General features: G+C 43.4%; 1 protein-coding gene across 1 annotated transcript in view; it reads left to right on the forward strand.

Moving 5' to 3' along the window:
• The first annotated feature begins 919 nt into the window (after positions 1-919).
• LOC121554221 (meiosis 1 associated protein) overlaps positions 920-15,125 on the forward strand; it is a 50,244-nt gene continuing 36,038 nt past the window's right edge. Inside the window, exons 1-3 of the mRNA XM_045217551.1 lie at positions 920-1,099; positions 3,137-3,411; positions 3,902-4,093. Of these exons, the coding sequence (XP_045073486.1) occupies positions 3,157-3,411; positions 3,902-4,093 (447 nt within the window). The 5' untranslated portion in view covers positions 920-1,099; positions 3,137-3,156. The remainder of the gene's footprint in view (positions 1,100-3,136; positions 3,412-3,901; positions 4,094-15,125) is intronic.

Raw genomic sequence — 15,125 nt, forward strand, 5'->3', positions numbered from 1 at the left:
CCTCAGGAGGCTGAAGAAATTTGGCTTGGCACCTAAAACCCTCACAAACTTTTACAGATGCACAATTGAGAGCATCCTGTCGGGCTGTATCACCACCTGGTACGGCAACTGCACCGCCCGCAACCGCAGGGCTCTCCAGAGGGTGGTGCGGTCTGCCGAACGCATTACCGGGGGCAAACTACCCGCCCTCCAAGACACCTACAGCACCCGATGTCACAGGAAGGCCAAAAAGATCATCAAGGACATCAACCACCGAGCCACTGCCTGTTTACCCTGCTTTCATCCTGAAGGCGAGGTCAGTACAGGTGCATCAAAGCTGGGACAGAGAGAATAAAAAACAGCTTCTATCTCAAGGCCATCAGACTGTTAAACAGCCATCACTAGCACATTAGAGGCTGCTGTTGCTTATTGAAATCACTGGCCACTTTAAGAAATGGAACACTAGTCACTTTAATAATTTTTACATATCTTGCATTACTCATCTCATATTTAGATACTGTATTCTATAATATTCTACTGTATCTTAGTCCATGCCGCTCTGTCATTGCTTGTTCATATATCTAAATATTCTTAAATTCCATTCCTTACTTAGATTTGTGCATATTGGGTATATGTTGTGAAATTGTTAGATATTACTTGTTAGATATTAATGCACTGTCGGAGCTAGAAGCACAAGCATTTCGCTACACCCGCAATAACATCTGCTAAACATCTGTATGTGACAAATAAAATGCGATTTGATTTGATTTGTTAAGATAAACAGTAAACACACACATTTAGACTAAATCGTAATGCCATTTATGGCAAAAGGCGACATCATCCAAACCGCAAATTGTTTCTAATCATTCGTTCATTATTTGGAACCTATAATCTTTCTTCCCTTGTTGCTCGTCTCATTCTGCGCGTGCAGCTGCTCTCACATCTGCCTTGGCGGGAGAGTGCGAGACATGAAGTAAAATCTACTTTTCAATACAATCTGAAAATAACCTCTCTTTTTTTAACTGCTAAAACTAGTGTGGCTTTTTGGCTAAACAACCAAAACATACACCAGGAAGGGGAATTCAATAAGAAACACGAAAAACTAAAGTCAATCGCAGAGGTAAGGTAAATTCGCTAACAGTACCTAGCTAGCTATCTAGCTAACGTTAGCTATGAGATTGACTTGCTTGTTTACCAACTACATTCTGTTTGGTGAGTTGGGAAAATGCTACTATGAGCTGGATAGTAGTCTGGCGGTAGACAGTGACCAAAAGTCCTTTATTTCGTATTTCTGGACAGATAACACCGTTCTTCAGCACTCTAGCAACACCACTACTTTGTTGAGTAACGGCAGTTATATTGAATACAGTCACAAACAAAGATCAGAGATCTGGGGCGTGTTCAGCAGGACGCAACGTTTTTTTTTCAACGTTCATATAGAAATAGGCTATGTAGAACAAACATGCCTGTTACATGTAGAATAAGGAATCACATCAGCGCTATACATTTCATGGCATTTCTATCCGCAACGTTCGAGAACATTTGGCAACTGAAGGTGGCGCTGGGGTGGAGCTCAGCGTTACTCCCTGGACCAGAGCTACCAGACTAGCTAGCTCTCATCTTCACCTGGCTGGCATCTCCAATTTATAGGCCTACATCCTTTCATACCAGGCCATTTCTATTAAGCTATAGCTAGGATTTCAGTTGCAGGGGGGGGGGGGGGGTAACACCTGTGGTAATTTTTTTGGAAGGTGTGTGACAGCGCCCTTTTAATCAGTCTCTCCCCCTTAAATATTATATTTTGCCCTTGGAACATACTGCTCATCTAATGACGCACTAACTGAAATTACCAGGCTGTGTGTGTGTGCCTGTGTGTGTGTGTGCCTGCGTGTTGCGTGCAAGCGAGAGAGAGACACACACACACAATGTGACCTTTGTCGTCACGCCAGTCTTGTTGACTAGAAACGTCTGCTTGAAGGCACAGAGACAGAGTGAGAGAGAGAGAGAGAGGATCCATCCGTAACATGGGGTTATAGAACAGAACAGATAGAACACACATAGAGTTCCGTTGTGAATGGAGATGGTTCTATTGATGATTCTGAAGGAATGCATCTCAAATGGCACCCTATTCCTTATATAGTGCACAACTTTTAACCAGGGCCCTGGTCAAAAGTAGTGCACTGAATAAGTTGTGCACTGAATAGAATGCCATTTGGGATGAAACCATAGATAACAGAATGTTCTGATCTGGCCCTATTTAAACCGATCTGCTTCTAGCCATCTCTCTATCTGACCTCATTGTCACATAACAGTCTTAATCTGCATCCCAAATGGAACCCTATTCCCTATATAGTGCACTACTTTTGACCAGGTCCCATATGGCGTTGGTCAAAAGTAGTGCAGTGTATAGGGAGGAGGGTGCCATTTGGGATGCAGACAGCCATAACAGTCATGCTCTTTGTTGTTTTGTCACTGCTTTGAGCGAAATGAGAATCAAATAAGGGATTTCTCAGCCTCTTGTGATAACCATCTGATGATGCCAGCTCTCCTTCCTTACTTTTCCCTCCTTTTCTCCCTCTCTTTCTTCCTCTTTTCCGACCCAGTGTTATTCATTTGTTCAGGTGTGTGTGTGTGTGTGTGTGTGTGAGGACTTGACTCACTGTTATTTCATCATCACTTTGGCTAAGCATTATCTGTGTGCCTGACTGACGGATCGACTGACTCGACTGACTGTTGAAAACTCCCTAAATGTCTCGATTACCTCACTTGCCCTCCTGTGTCCTCCTGTTCTTGCTCAGTCAAATGACTAACCCTATTTACTCTAGTGTGATGAAGACAGACAGGGGGTAATTAATGTTGTCTTAGTGGTGGGGTTTCCCATTCATAATGACATGGGTGAGATAGGCTACTCTCATTAACAGACTGGGGTTCTCTGGCTAGAGGGGCTTTCCCCCCGGGCTCACCAAACGGTAACATCCTTTTCATGTTGAATGACTGCTCTCTTTCAGATTTATACCAAAACAAGGGGTGGGGCAGCCGTTTCACTGAAAAACAAATCCCAGACTGTAGCTTTAAACAACAAATGATTTAATGTCTGTTTACCATCTTCCTTCCTCTTTCTTTATCAGTGTGTTTCCTTTACTATTGTTTTGTTTAGATCCTGATTCTGTCGTTGCCATGGATGCACGGAACCGCTCTGGCCCCCCCTCCTCCTCCTTCCAGGTGTGCCGCCCCTCATCGTTCTCACGGCAACCGGCCCGTGTTCTGATCGTGGACGCGTCGCCGCCCTGGTGGTCAGAGACCAGTGCTACGCTGTGTGAGGCTCTGGATGACTTCCTGACTCTGGCCTGTAGTCTGGAAGGACCCTGTAGACTGCCCCTGTTTAGCCTTTACACTCTGAGCAGACAGCATGAATGTCTGCTGCCCTTCGTGGTAAGAGGGAAGGAGGGAGAGAGAGAGAAGTGTGTTGTGTTATCTCTCTCTCCTCTCTCTCTCCTCTCTCTTTCTCTCTCTCTCTCTCTCTCTCTCTCTCTCTCTCTCTCTCTCTCTGCTCTCTCTCTCTCTCTCTCTCTCTCTCTCTCTCTCTCTCTCTTATTTATCTCTCTCTCTCTCATTTATCTCTCTCTCTCTCTCTCTCTCTCTCTCTCTCTCTCTCTCTCTCTCTCTCTCTCTCTCTCTCTCTCTCTCTCTCTCTCTCTCTCTCTCTCTCTCTCTCTCTCTCTCTCTCTCTCTCTCTCTCTCTCTCTCTCTCTCTCTCTCTCTCTCTCTCTCTCTCTCTCTTTACTGAAAAGATGCATGCCTGGTGACTTATGGATGAGTCAGAACACTGTAACGAATAAATAAATAATTGCGCTCTCTCTCTATTCCCCCACATTCTCTCTCTCCCCGTCCCTCCATTCCTGTCCCTCTCCCCCCACTCCAGCAGGTGAGGGGTAACCTGGCCCGCCTGCGTTCCTGTGTGGAGGAGCTGAGGTCTATACCCGTAGAGGGGTGCGTCCTCTCATCCAGAGGGGAACTGCTCAAACAGGCTGTACTGGACAGCCTACAGCAGTTTAAACAGTATACAAGACACGCAACCACTCCGAACCAGGCCAACAACAATGGATCTGTCGAGGTGAGTACCAAAGATGAGATCAAATCAAATCAAATTTTATTTGCCACATGCGCCGAATACAACAGGTGTAGACATTACAGTGAAATGCTTACTTACAAGCCCATAACCAACAATGCAGTTTAACAAATTTTTTTTTAAAAGCAAATAATTAAAGAGCAGCAGTAAAATAAAATAACAGTAGGGAGGTTATAAACAGGGGGGTACCGGTACAGAGTCAATGTGCGGGGGCACCGGTTAGTCGAGGTAATTGAGGTAATATGTACATGTGGGTAGAGTTAAAGTGACTATGCATAAATAATTAACAGAGTAGCAGCAGCGTAAAAGAGGGGGTTGGGGTGGGGTGGGGTGGGGGCAATGAAAATAGTCCGGGTAGCCATGATTAGCTGTTCAGGAGTCTTGATTGGTTGAATCAGGTGTGTTAGGGCTGGGCTAGAACAAAAACATGCACACCCTATTGGACCAGGTTTGGACCAGGTTTAGAGAACGCCTCACCACACTGATGTGTTACAGCCAATTTCATTTAGGCTATTGCTTGAAACTGGATCCTCCTATTAGTTGTTGGGTGGCTCCAGGTGGCTAGGTGACCTGTTTATGGCAGTGTCAGGTCATTTTCTGGATCAAAAAGATGCTTAGGTGGTGGGCGTGGCAGTCAGCGCGGCTGAACTTTAGAGAACATTTTAGAGTCCCCCATCTTGGCAGTGTAGAGATTTTTTTGTTGTTGCATTTTTAAGCCAATTTCCTGCAATTCTACACATTTCTCCATGAAGCTGAGAGAATTTTCAGTTTTAAAGCTAATTTCCTGCAATTCTATGGATTTTACCAATGGTGTAAGGTTCTGTATTTATTTTCTTAGTCAACCTTGTGTTCTTGAACGTAGCCCTGTTTCTTTGTGTTCTTGAACGTAGCCCTGTCTTTCATTTTTGTTCATTGATTTCACCTGTGTTAGTTACTCACCTGGTCTCATTATCTCCTTATTTAGTTGTTCATTCTGTTTGTGCCTTGTGAGGTGTTGTTCGTTTTGACTCTACTAAGCCTTTTTCTAGCTTGTTTGTGAGAACCATTTATAGCCTTCAGTCCTAGTTTTTGATTCTGCTGCCTGTTTGCCTACCTGTGTATGAACATTGCCAGCCTGTGACCACGATTCCTGCCTTTTGCGAAGGTGAAATAAACACCTGCCGTGCTCTGCGCGTGAACCTACACCTTTCTCTCCCTGAGTATTCGTTACACATGGCTAATGCTGTGTTCTTTTGCTCAAACATAACAACAAAATCAATACAGCTAAATTCATTGTTTTGGGAATTTTCATTTCTCTGCATATCTAGCTTTTATTTGAATGATTGTTAGTTCTCAAAGATTATATTAATAAAAAAAGATATAGCTCCATTATCTTTTCTACATACTTTATATCTGGTTTTAGTCGTTGAAGTTTGAGTGTTTTTCCATAAGAATATTATTATTATTATTTTTTTTAAACTGTTTGGACTTAAGCGTCCCGACAAAACGCTTAGGCTTCCCGCCCCCGAAGGATTTCAATGGCAGAAAAATCCCTGAGTGTTATTGAATGCATTAGGACAACTAAATGGTTACCCTATGTGTACGATATATACAGAGATGGCTTTAGGTTTTTGAGCATTTCTCAAATTGTAGAAGCTCTGGTCAGAGCCATTAGCGAGCTTGCTTCCTTGCTGATATGAATACACCCATTAGAACACAGACACTAAACACAAGCCCATTAAAACACAGAACACCATTAGAGAACACAGACACTAAACACATGGCCCTCTCTTCCATCTTACCTCAGAAACAGACCTCCTATTATGGCAGTGTCCCAAATGGAACCCTATTCCCTATATAGGCCTACAGTATATCCCTCATAGGGCTATGGTCAAAAGTAGTGAACTATAGAGGGAATATGGTGTCATTTGGGATGCGTTCTCTACCAGCACTAATATCCTTCTATACAGGAAGAGAAGAGACAGGAGAAAACATGTTTGGCATACCAAATGGCACCCTAAAGGGTTCTGGTCAAATGTAGTGCACTATGTAGGGATAAGGTTGACATTGACTAAAATACAGTAGAATAGAATACAGTATGTACAGTTGAAGTCGGAAGTTTACATACACTTAGGTTGGAGTCATTAAAACTCGTTTTTCAACCACTCCACACATTTCTTGTTAACAAACTATAGTTTTGGCAAGTCGGTTAGGACATCTACTTTGTGCATGACACAAGTCATTTTTCCAACAGTTGTTTACAGACAGATTATTTCACTTATAATTCACTGTATCACAATTCCAGTGGGTCAAAAGTTTACAGTGGGGACAACAAGTATTTGATACACTGCCGATTTTGCAGGTTTTCCTACTTACAAAGCATGTAGAGGTCTGTCATTTTTATCATAGGTACACTTCAACTGTGAGAGACGGAATCTAAAACAAAAATCCAGAAAATCACATTGTATGATTTTTAAGTAATTAATTTGCATTTTATTGCATGACATAAGTATTTGATCACCTACCAACCAGTAAGAATTCCGGCTCTCACAGACCTGTTAGTTTTTCTTTAAGAAGCCCTCCTGCTCTCCACTCATTACCTGTATTAACTGCACCTGTTTGAACTCGTTACCTGTATAAAAGACACCTGTCCCCACACTCAATCAAACAGACTCCAACCTCTCCACAATGGCCAAGACCAGAGAGCTGTGTAAGGACATCAGGGATAAAATTGTAGACCTGCACAAGGCTGGGATGGGCTACAGGACAATAGGCAAGCAGCTTGGTGAGAAGGCAACAACTGTTGGTGCAATTATTAGAAAATGGAAGAAGTTCAAGATGACGGTCAATCACCCTCGGTCTTGGGCTCCATGCAAGATCTCACCTCGTGGGGCATCAATGATCATGAGGAAGGTGAGGAATCAGCCCAGAACTACACGGCAGGACCTGGTGAATGACCTGAAGAGAGCTCGGACCACAGTCTCAAAGAAAACCATTAGTAACACACTACGCCGTCATGGATTAAAATCCTGCAGCGCACGCAAGGTCCCCCTGCTCAAGCCAGCGCATGTCCAGGCCCGTCTGAAGTTTGCCAATGACCATCTGGATGATCCAGAGGAGGAATGGGAGAAGGTCATGTGGTCTGATGAGACAAAAATAGAGCTTTTTGGTCTAAACTCCACTCGCTGTGTTTGGGGGAAGAAGAAGGATGAGTACAACCCCAAGAACACCATCCCAACCGTGAAGCATGGAGGTGGAAACATCATTCTTTGGGGATGCTTTTCTGCAAAGGGGACAGGACGACTGCACTGTATTGAGGGGAGGATGGATGGGACCATGTATCGCGAGATCTTGGCCAACAACCTCCTTCCCTCAGTAAGAGCATTGAAGATGGGTCGTGGCTGGGTCTTCCAGCATGACAACGACCCGAAACACACAGCCAGGGCAACTAAGGAGCATCTCAAGGTCCTGGAGTGGCCTAGCCAGTCTCCAGACCTGAACCCAATAGAAAATCTTTGGAGGGTGCTGAAAGTCTGTATTGCCCAGCGACAGCCCCGAAACCTGAAGGATCTGGAGAAGGTCTGTATGGAGGAGTGGGCCAAAATCCCTGCTGCAGTGTGTGCAAACATGGTCAAGACCTACAGGAAACGTATGATCTCTGTAATTGCAAACAAAGGTTTCTGTACCAAATATTAAGTTCTGCTTTTCTGATGTATCAAATACTTATGTCATGCAATAAAATGCAAATTAATTACTTAAAAATCATACAATGTGATATTCTGGATTTTTGTTTTAGATTCCGTCTCTCACAGTTGAAGTGTACCTATGATAAAAATTACAGACCTCTACATGCTTTGTCAGTAGGAAAACCTGCAAAATCGGCAGTTTATCAAATATTTGTTCTCCCCACTGTACACTAAGTTGACTGTGCCTTTAAACAGCTTGGAAAATTCCAGAAAATGATGTCATGGCTTTAGAAGCTTCTGATAGGCTAATTGACATAATTTGAGTCAATTGGAGGTGTACCTGTGGATGTATTTCAAGGCCTACCTTCAAACTCAGTGCCTCTTTGACATCATGGGAAAATCTAAAGAAATCAGCCAAGACCTCAGAAAATAAATTGTAGACCTCCACAAGTCTGGTTCATCTTTGGGAGCAATTTCCAAACGCCTGAAGGTACCACGTTCATCTGTACAAACAACAGTACGCAAGTATAAACACCAGGGGACCACGCAGGCGTCATACCGCTCAGGAAGGAGACGCGTTCTGTCTCCTACAGATGAACGTACTTTGCTGCGAAAAGTACAAATCAATCCCAGAACAACAGCAAAGGACCTTGTGAAGCAAAACGAGTCCTATATCGACATAACCTGAAAGGCCGCTCAGCAAGGAAGAAGCCATTGCTCCAAAACCGCCATAAAAAAGACAGACTACAGTTTGCAACTGCACATGGGGACAAATATCATACTTTTTTGAGAAATGTCCTCTGGTCTGATGAAACAAAAATAGAATTGTTTGGCCATAATGACCATCGTTATGTTTGGAGGAAAAAGGGGGTTGCTTGCAAGCCGAAGAACACCATCCCAACCGTGAAGCACGGGGGTGGCAGCATCATGCTGTGGGGGTGCTTTGCTGCAGGAGGGACTGGTGCACTTCACAAAATAGATGGCATCATGAGGAAGGAAAATTATGTGGATATATTGAAGCAACATCTCATGACATCAGTCAGGAAGTTAAAGCTTGGTCGCAAATGGGTCCTCCAAATGGACAATGACCCCAAGCATTCTTCCAAAGTTGTGGCAAAATGGCTTAAGGACAACAAAGTCAATGTATTGGAGTGGCCATCACAAAGCCCTGACCTCAATCCTATAGAACATTTGTGGGCAGAACTGAAAAAGTGTGTGCGAGCAAGGAGGCCTACAAACCTGACTCAGTTACACCAGCTCTGTCAAGAGGAATGGGCCAAAATTCACCCAAATTATTGTGGGAAGCTTGTGGAAGGCTACCCGAAACGTTTGACCCAAGTGAAACAATTTAAAAGGCAATGCTACCAAATACTAATTGAGTGTATGTAAACTTCTGACCCACTGGGAATGTGATGAAATAAAAGCTGAAATAAATCACTCTCTACTATTATTCTGACATTTCACATTCTTAAAATAAAGTGGTGATCCTAACTTTTTACTAGGATTAAATGTCAGGAATTGTGAAAAACTGAGTTTAAATATATTTGGCTAAGGTGTATGTAAACTTCTGACTTCAACTGTAAGTATTCAGCCCCTTTGCTATGGGACTAGAAATTGAGTTCAGGTGCATCCTGTTTCCATTGATCATCCTTGAGATGTGTCTACAACTTGATTGGAGTCCATCTGTGGTAAATTCAATTGATTGGACATGATTTGGAAAGGCACACACCTGTCTATGTAAGGTCCCACAATTGACAGTGCATGTCAGAGCAAAAACCAAGCCATGAGGTTAAAGGAATTGTCCGTAGAGCTCCGAGACATGTTTGTGTCGAGACAGGAAATAAATCATTCTCTCTACTATTATTCTAAAATAAATAAAGTGGTGATCCTAACTGACCTAAGACAGTGAACTTTTACTAGGATTAAATGTCAGGAATTGTGAAAAACTGAGTTTAAATGTATTTGGCTAAGTTGTATGTAAACTTCCGACTTCAACTGTACATGTAATAGGATACATTATTATTTTCTGGCCCCAGTAATGTGATTTTGTGATTTTTTAACGTATTGCTGCTGTAAGATGTTACTCAGAGTTGAATTTAATTAATTTTCTGATCTGGTGTGTAAATGTGTCAGAAAGAGATTTTAGGACTGCGTATCAGCAGAAAACCAGACATAAAGGTATAATCAGGAGTTTAATAATTGCTTTATGTTGTTTGTTCACAAAGTAGGCCTACTGATTGTGATCTTCCATCATAAAGTGACAGACTGGCTGTCTACAAGAAGAAGCTCTCCATTTCAGTGGAGGCTGCTGAGGGGAGAACGGCTCATAATAATGTCTGGAACGGAGAAAATGGAATGGCATCAAACCATGTTTGATATATTTGGTGCCATTCCACTGATTCCACTCCAGCCATTACAACGAGCCCGTCCTCCCCGATTAAGGTGCCGCCATCTCCTGTGCTCCATTTCTAAAAGCTAAAGGGGAAAGAAACAAGGGCTCCCTGTGGGGCCCAGGTCAAAAGTAGTGCACTATATAGGGAATAGGGTGCCATTCTCTGGTCAAAAGTAGTGCACTATATAGGGAATAGGGTGCCATTCTCTGGTCAAAAGTAGTGCACTATATAGGGAATAGGGTGCCATTCTCTGGTCAAAAGTAGTGCACTATATAGGGAATAGGGTGCCATTCTCTGGTCAAAAGTAGTGCACTATATAGGGAATAGGGTGCCATTCTCTGGTCAAAAGTAGTGCACTATATAGGGAATAGGGTGCCATTCTCTGGTCAAAAGTAGTGCACTATATAGGGAATAGGGTGCCATTCTCTGGTCAAAAGTAGTGCACTATATAGGGAATAGGGTGCCATTTGGGACAGACATAAGCTCTAATTTTTAAACCTCCTGGTGGTACATACAGTTCTTTCGGAAAGTATTCAGACCCCTTCCCTTTTTCCACATTTTGTTACGTTACAGCCTTATTCTAAAATGGATTAAATAAATACAAATCCTCATCAATCTACACACAATACACCGTAATGACAAAGCAAAAACAGGTTTTTAGAATTTTTTGCAAATGTATTAAAAATAAAAAATACCTTAGTTACATAAGTATTCAGACCCTTTGCTATGAGACTTGAAATTGAGCTCAGGTGCATCCTGTTTCCTTTAATCATCCTTGAGATGTTTCTACAACTTGATTGGAGTCCACCTGTAGTAAATTACATTGATTGGACATGATTTGGAAAAGGCACACACCTGTCTATGTAAGGTCCCACAGTTTACAGTGCATGTCAGAGCAAACTGAGTAATCGGGGGAGAAGGGCCTTGGTCAGGGAGGTGACCAAGAACCCGATGGTCACTCTTACAGAGCTCCAGAGTTCCTCTGTGGAGATGGGAGAACCTTCCAGAAGGACAACCATCTCTGCAGCACTCCACGGAAGCCACTCCTCAGTAAAAGGCACATGACAGCCCGATTGGAGTTTGTCAAAAGGCACCTAAAGGACTCTCAGACCATGAGAAACAAGATTCTCTGGTCTGATGAAACCAAGATTGAACTCTTTAGCCTGAATGCCAAGCGTCACGTCTGGAGGAAACCTGGCACCATCTATACGGTGAAACATGGTGGTGGGCAGCATCATGCTGGGGGATGTTTTTCAGTGGCAGGGACTGGGAGACTAGTCAGGATCAGGGGAAAGATGAACACTGCAAAGTACAGAGAGACCCTTGATGGAAAACCTGTTCCAGAGCGCTCAAGACCTCAGACTGGGGCGAAGGTTCACCTTCCAACAGGACAACAGCCCTAGAGCCAGAGCCCGGACTTGAACCTGATCGAACATCTCTGGAGAGACCTGAAAATGGCTGTGCAGCGACGCTCCACATCCAACCTGACAGAGCTTGAGAGGATCTGCAGAGAAGAATGGGAGAAACTCCCCAAATACAGGTGTGCCAAGCTTGTAGCGTCATACCCAAGAAGACTCGAGGCTGTTATCGCTGCCAAAGGTGCTTCAACAAAGTACTGATTAAAGGGTCTGAATACTTATGTAATGTGATATTTCTGGGTTTAAAAAAAACGGTTTTTCTTTGTCATTATGGGGTATTGTGTGTAGATTGATGATGGAAAACCCCAATTTTATCCATTTTAGATTAAGGCTGTAACGTAACAAAATGTGGAAAAAGTCAAGCGGTCTGAATTTTTCCCGAATGTTTCTTGTGTAGGCTGCTATCCTACTTGAAATAGAATCATGCGAGAGAAAAAAAAAATGGCCTCGCCGGCGACATGACTATGATACCAGGGAGAGGAAAGGTTGGCTGATTTCTGTTGCTTCTTCTGGGGATCTCCTCAGTGTATTGTAGAAAGGTGGTAGATTAGTCAGTCAGACAGACACACCATCCATCAACCGACAGACGATGCAATAGCCATCGCACTGCGCACTGCCCTATCCAATCTGGACAAGAGGAATAACCACGTAAGAATGCTGTTCAACACCATAGTACCCTCCAAGCTCATCATTAAGCTCGGGGCCCTGGGTCTGAACTCCGCCCTGTGCAACTGGGTCCTGGACTTCCTGACGAGCCGCCCCCCAGGTGGTAAAGGTATGAAACAACACCTCCACTTCGCTGATCCAGAAGGCGAGGTCAGTACAAGTGCATCAAAGCTGGGACCGAGAGACCGAAAAACAGCTTCTATCTCAAGGCCATCAGACTGTTAAATAGCCATCACTAGCCGGCTACCACCCAGTTACTCAACCCTGCACCTTAGAGGCTGCTGCCCTATGTACATAGACTTGGAATCACTGGCCACTTTAATAATGGAACACTAGTCACTTTAATAATGTTTACATACTGCTTTACTCATCTCATATGTACAGTTGAAGTCTCGGGGGGCCAGTATGAAAAATGTATGCACTCACTAACTGTAAGTCGCTCTAGATAAGAGTGTCTGCTAAATGACTAAAATGTAAAATGTACACCTTAGCCAAATACATTTAAACTTAGTTTTTCACAATTCCTGACATTTAATCCTCATAAAAATTCCCTGTCTTAGGTCAGTTAGGATCACCACTTTATTTTAAGAATGTTATTTCACATTCCCAGTGGGTCAGAAGTTTACATACACTCAATTAGTATCCAGGCTCTGTCGTAGCCGGCCGCGACCGCTAGACCCATGGGGCGGTGCACAATTGGCCCAGCGTCGTCCAGGGTAGGGTAGGGAATGGCCGGCAGGGATGTAGCTCAGTTGGTAGAGCATGGCGTTTGCAACGCCAGGGTTGTGGGTTCGATTCCCACGGAGGGCCAGTATAAAAAATTATGTATGCACTCACTAACTGTAAGTCGCTCTGGATAAGAGCGTCTGCTAAATGACTAAAATTGTAAAAAAAAAAAAAATAATGTAGTATTTGGTAGCATTGCCTTTTAAATTGTTTCACTTGGGTAGCCTTCCACAAGCTTCCCACAATAAATTGGGTGAATTTTGGCCCATTCCTCTTGACAGAGCTGGTGTAACTGAGTCAGGTTTGTAGGCCTCCTTGCTCGCACACGCTTTTTCAGTTCTGCCCACACATTTCCTATAGGATTGAGGTCAGGGCTTTGTGATGGCCACTCCAATACCTTGACTTTGTTGTCCTTAAGCCATTTTGCCACAACTTTGGAAGTATGCTTGGGGTCATTGTCCATTTGGAAGACCCATTTGCGACCATGCTTTAACTTCCTGACTGATGTCTTGAGATGTTGCTTCAATATATCCACATAATTTTCCTTCCTCATGATGCCATCTATTTTGTGAAGTGCACCAGTCCCTCCTGCAGCAAAGCACCCCCACAGCATGATGCTGCCACCCCCGTGCTTCACGGTTGGGATGGTATTCTTCGGCTTGCAAGCCTTCCCCTTTTTCCTCCAAACATAACGATGTTCATTATGGCCAAACAGTTCTATTTTTGTTTCATCAGACCAGAGGACATTTCTCCAAAAAGTATGATCTTTGTCCCCATGTGCAGTTGCAAACCGTAGTCTGGCTTTTTTATGGCAGTTTTGGAGCAGTTGCTTCTTCCTTGCTGAGCGGCCTTTCAGGTTATGTCGATATAGGATTCGTTTTACTGTGGATATAGATACTTTTGTACCTGTTTCCTCCAGCATCTTCACAAGGTCCTTTGCTGTTGTTCTGGGATTGATTTGCACTTTCGCACCAAAGTACATTCATCTGTAGGAGACAGAACACGTCTCCTTCCTGAGTGGTATGACGGCTGCGTGGTCCCATGGTGTTTATACTTGCGTACTATTGTTTGTACAGATGAACGTGGTACCTTCAGGAGTTTGGAAATTGCTGCCAAGGATGAACCAGACTTGTGGAGGTCTACAATCTCTTTTCTGAGGCCTTGGCTGATTTATTTTGATTTTCCCATGATGTCAAGCAAAGAGGCACTGAGTTTGAAGGTATCAGAAGCTTCCAAAGCCATGACATCATTTTCTGGAATTTTCCAAGCTGTTTAAAGGCACAGTCAACTTAGTGTATGTAAACTTCTGACCCACTGGAATTGTGATACAGTGAATTATAAGTGAAATAATCTGTCTGTAAACAATTGTTGGAAAAATTACTTGTGTCATGCACAAAGTAGATGTCCTAACCGACTTGCCAAAACTATAGTTTGCTAACAAGAAATGTGTGGAGTGGTTGAAAAACAAGTTTTAATGACTCCAACCTAAGTGTATGTAAACTTCCGACTTCAACTGTAAATACTGTATTCTATTCTACTGTATTTTAGTCAATGCCACTCTGACATTGCTCGGCCTAATATTTATATATTTCTTAATTACATTATTTTACTTTTAGATTTTTGTGTATTGTTGTGAATGGTTAGATACTACTGCACTGTTGGAGCTAGGAACACAAGCATTTCGCTACACCCACAATAACATCTGCTGAACAATGTGTATGTGACCAATACAATTTGATTTGATTGACTCATTGAATGGGTGACTTACACTGTGACATCAATAAGGGATCATAGCTTTCACATGGATAGTCGTTTTTTTTAAAACCTTTATTTAACTAGGCAAGTCAGTTAAGAACAAATTCTTATTTACAATGACAGCCTACACCGGCCAAACCCGGACGACGCTGGGCCAATTGTGCGCCGCCCTATGGGACTCCCAATCACGGCCGGTTGTGATACAGCCTGGAATCGAACCAGGGGGTCTGTAGTGACGCCTCAAGCACTGAGATGCAGTGCCTTAGACCGCTGCGCCAATCGGGAGCCCTATTGTCATGGTCCTCTGTAGCTCAATTGGTAGAGCATGGCGCTTGTAACGCCAGGGTAGTGGGTTCGATCCCCAGGACCACCCATATGTATGCACACATGACTG

This window comes from Coregonus clupeaformis, unplaced genomic scaffold, assembly GCF_020615455.1.
Source record: "Coregonus clupeaformis isolate EN_2021a unplaced genomic scaffold, ASM2061545v1 scaf1115, whole genome shotgun sequence".
NCBI classification, from domain to species: domain Eukaryota; kingdom Metazoa; phylum Chordata; class Actinopteri; order Salmoniformes; family Salmonidae; genus Coregonus; species Coregonus clupeaformis.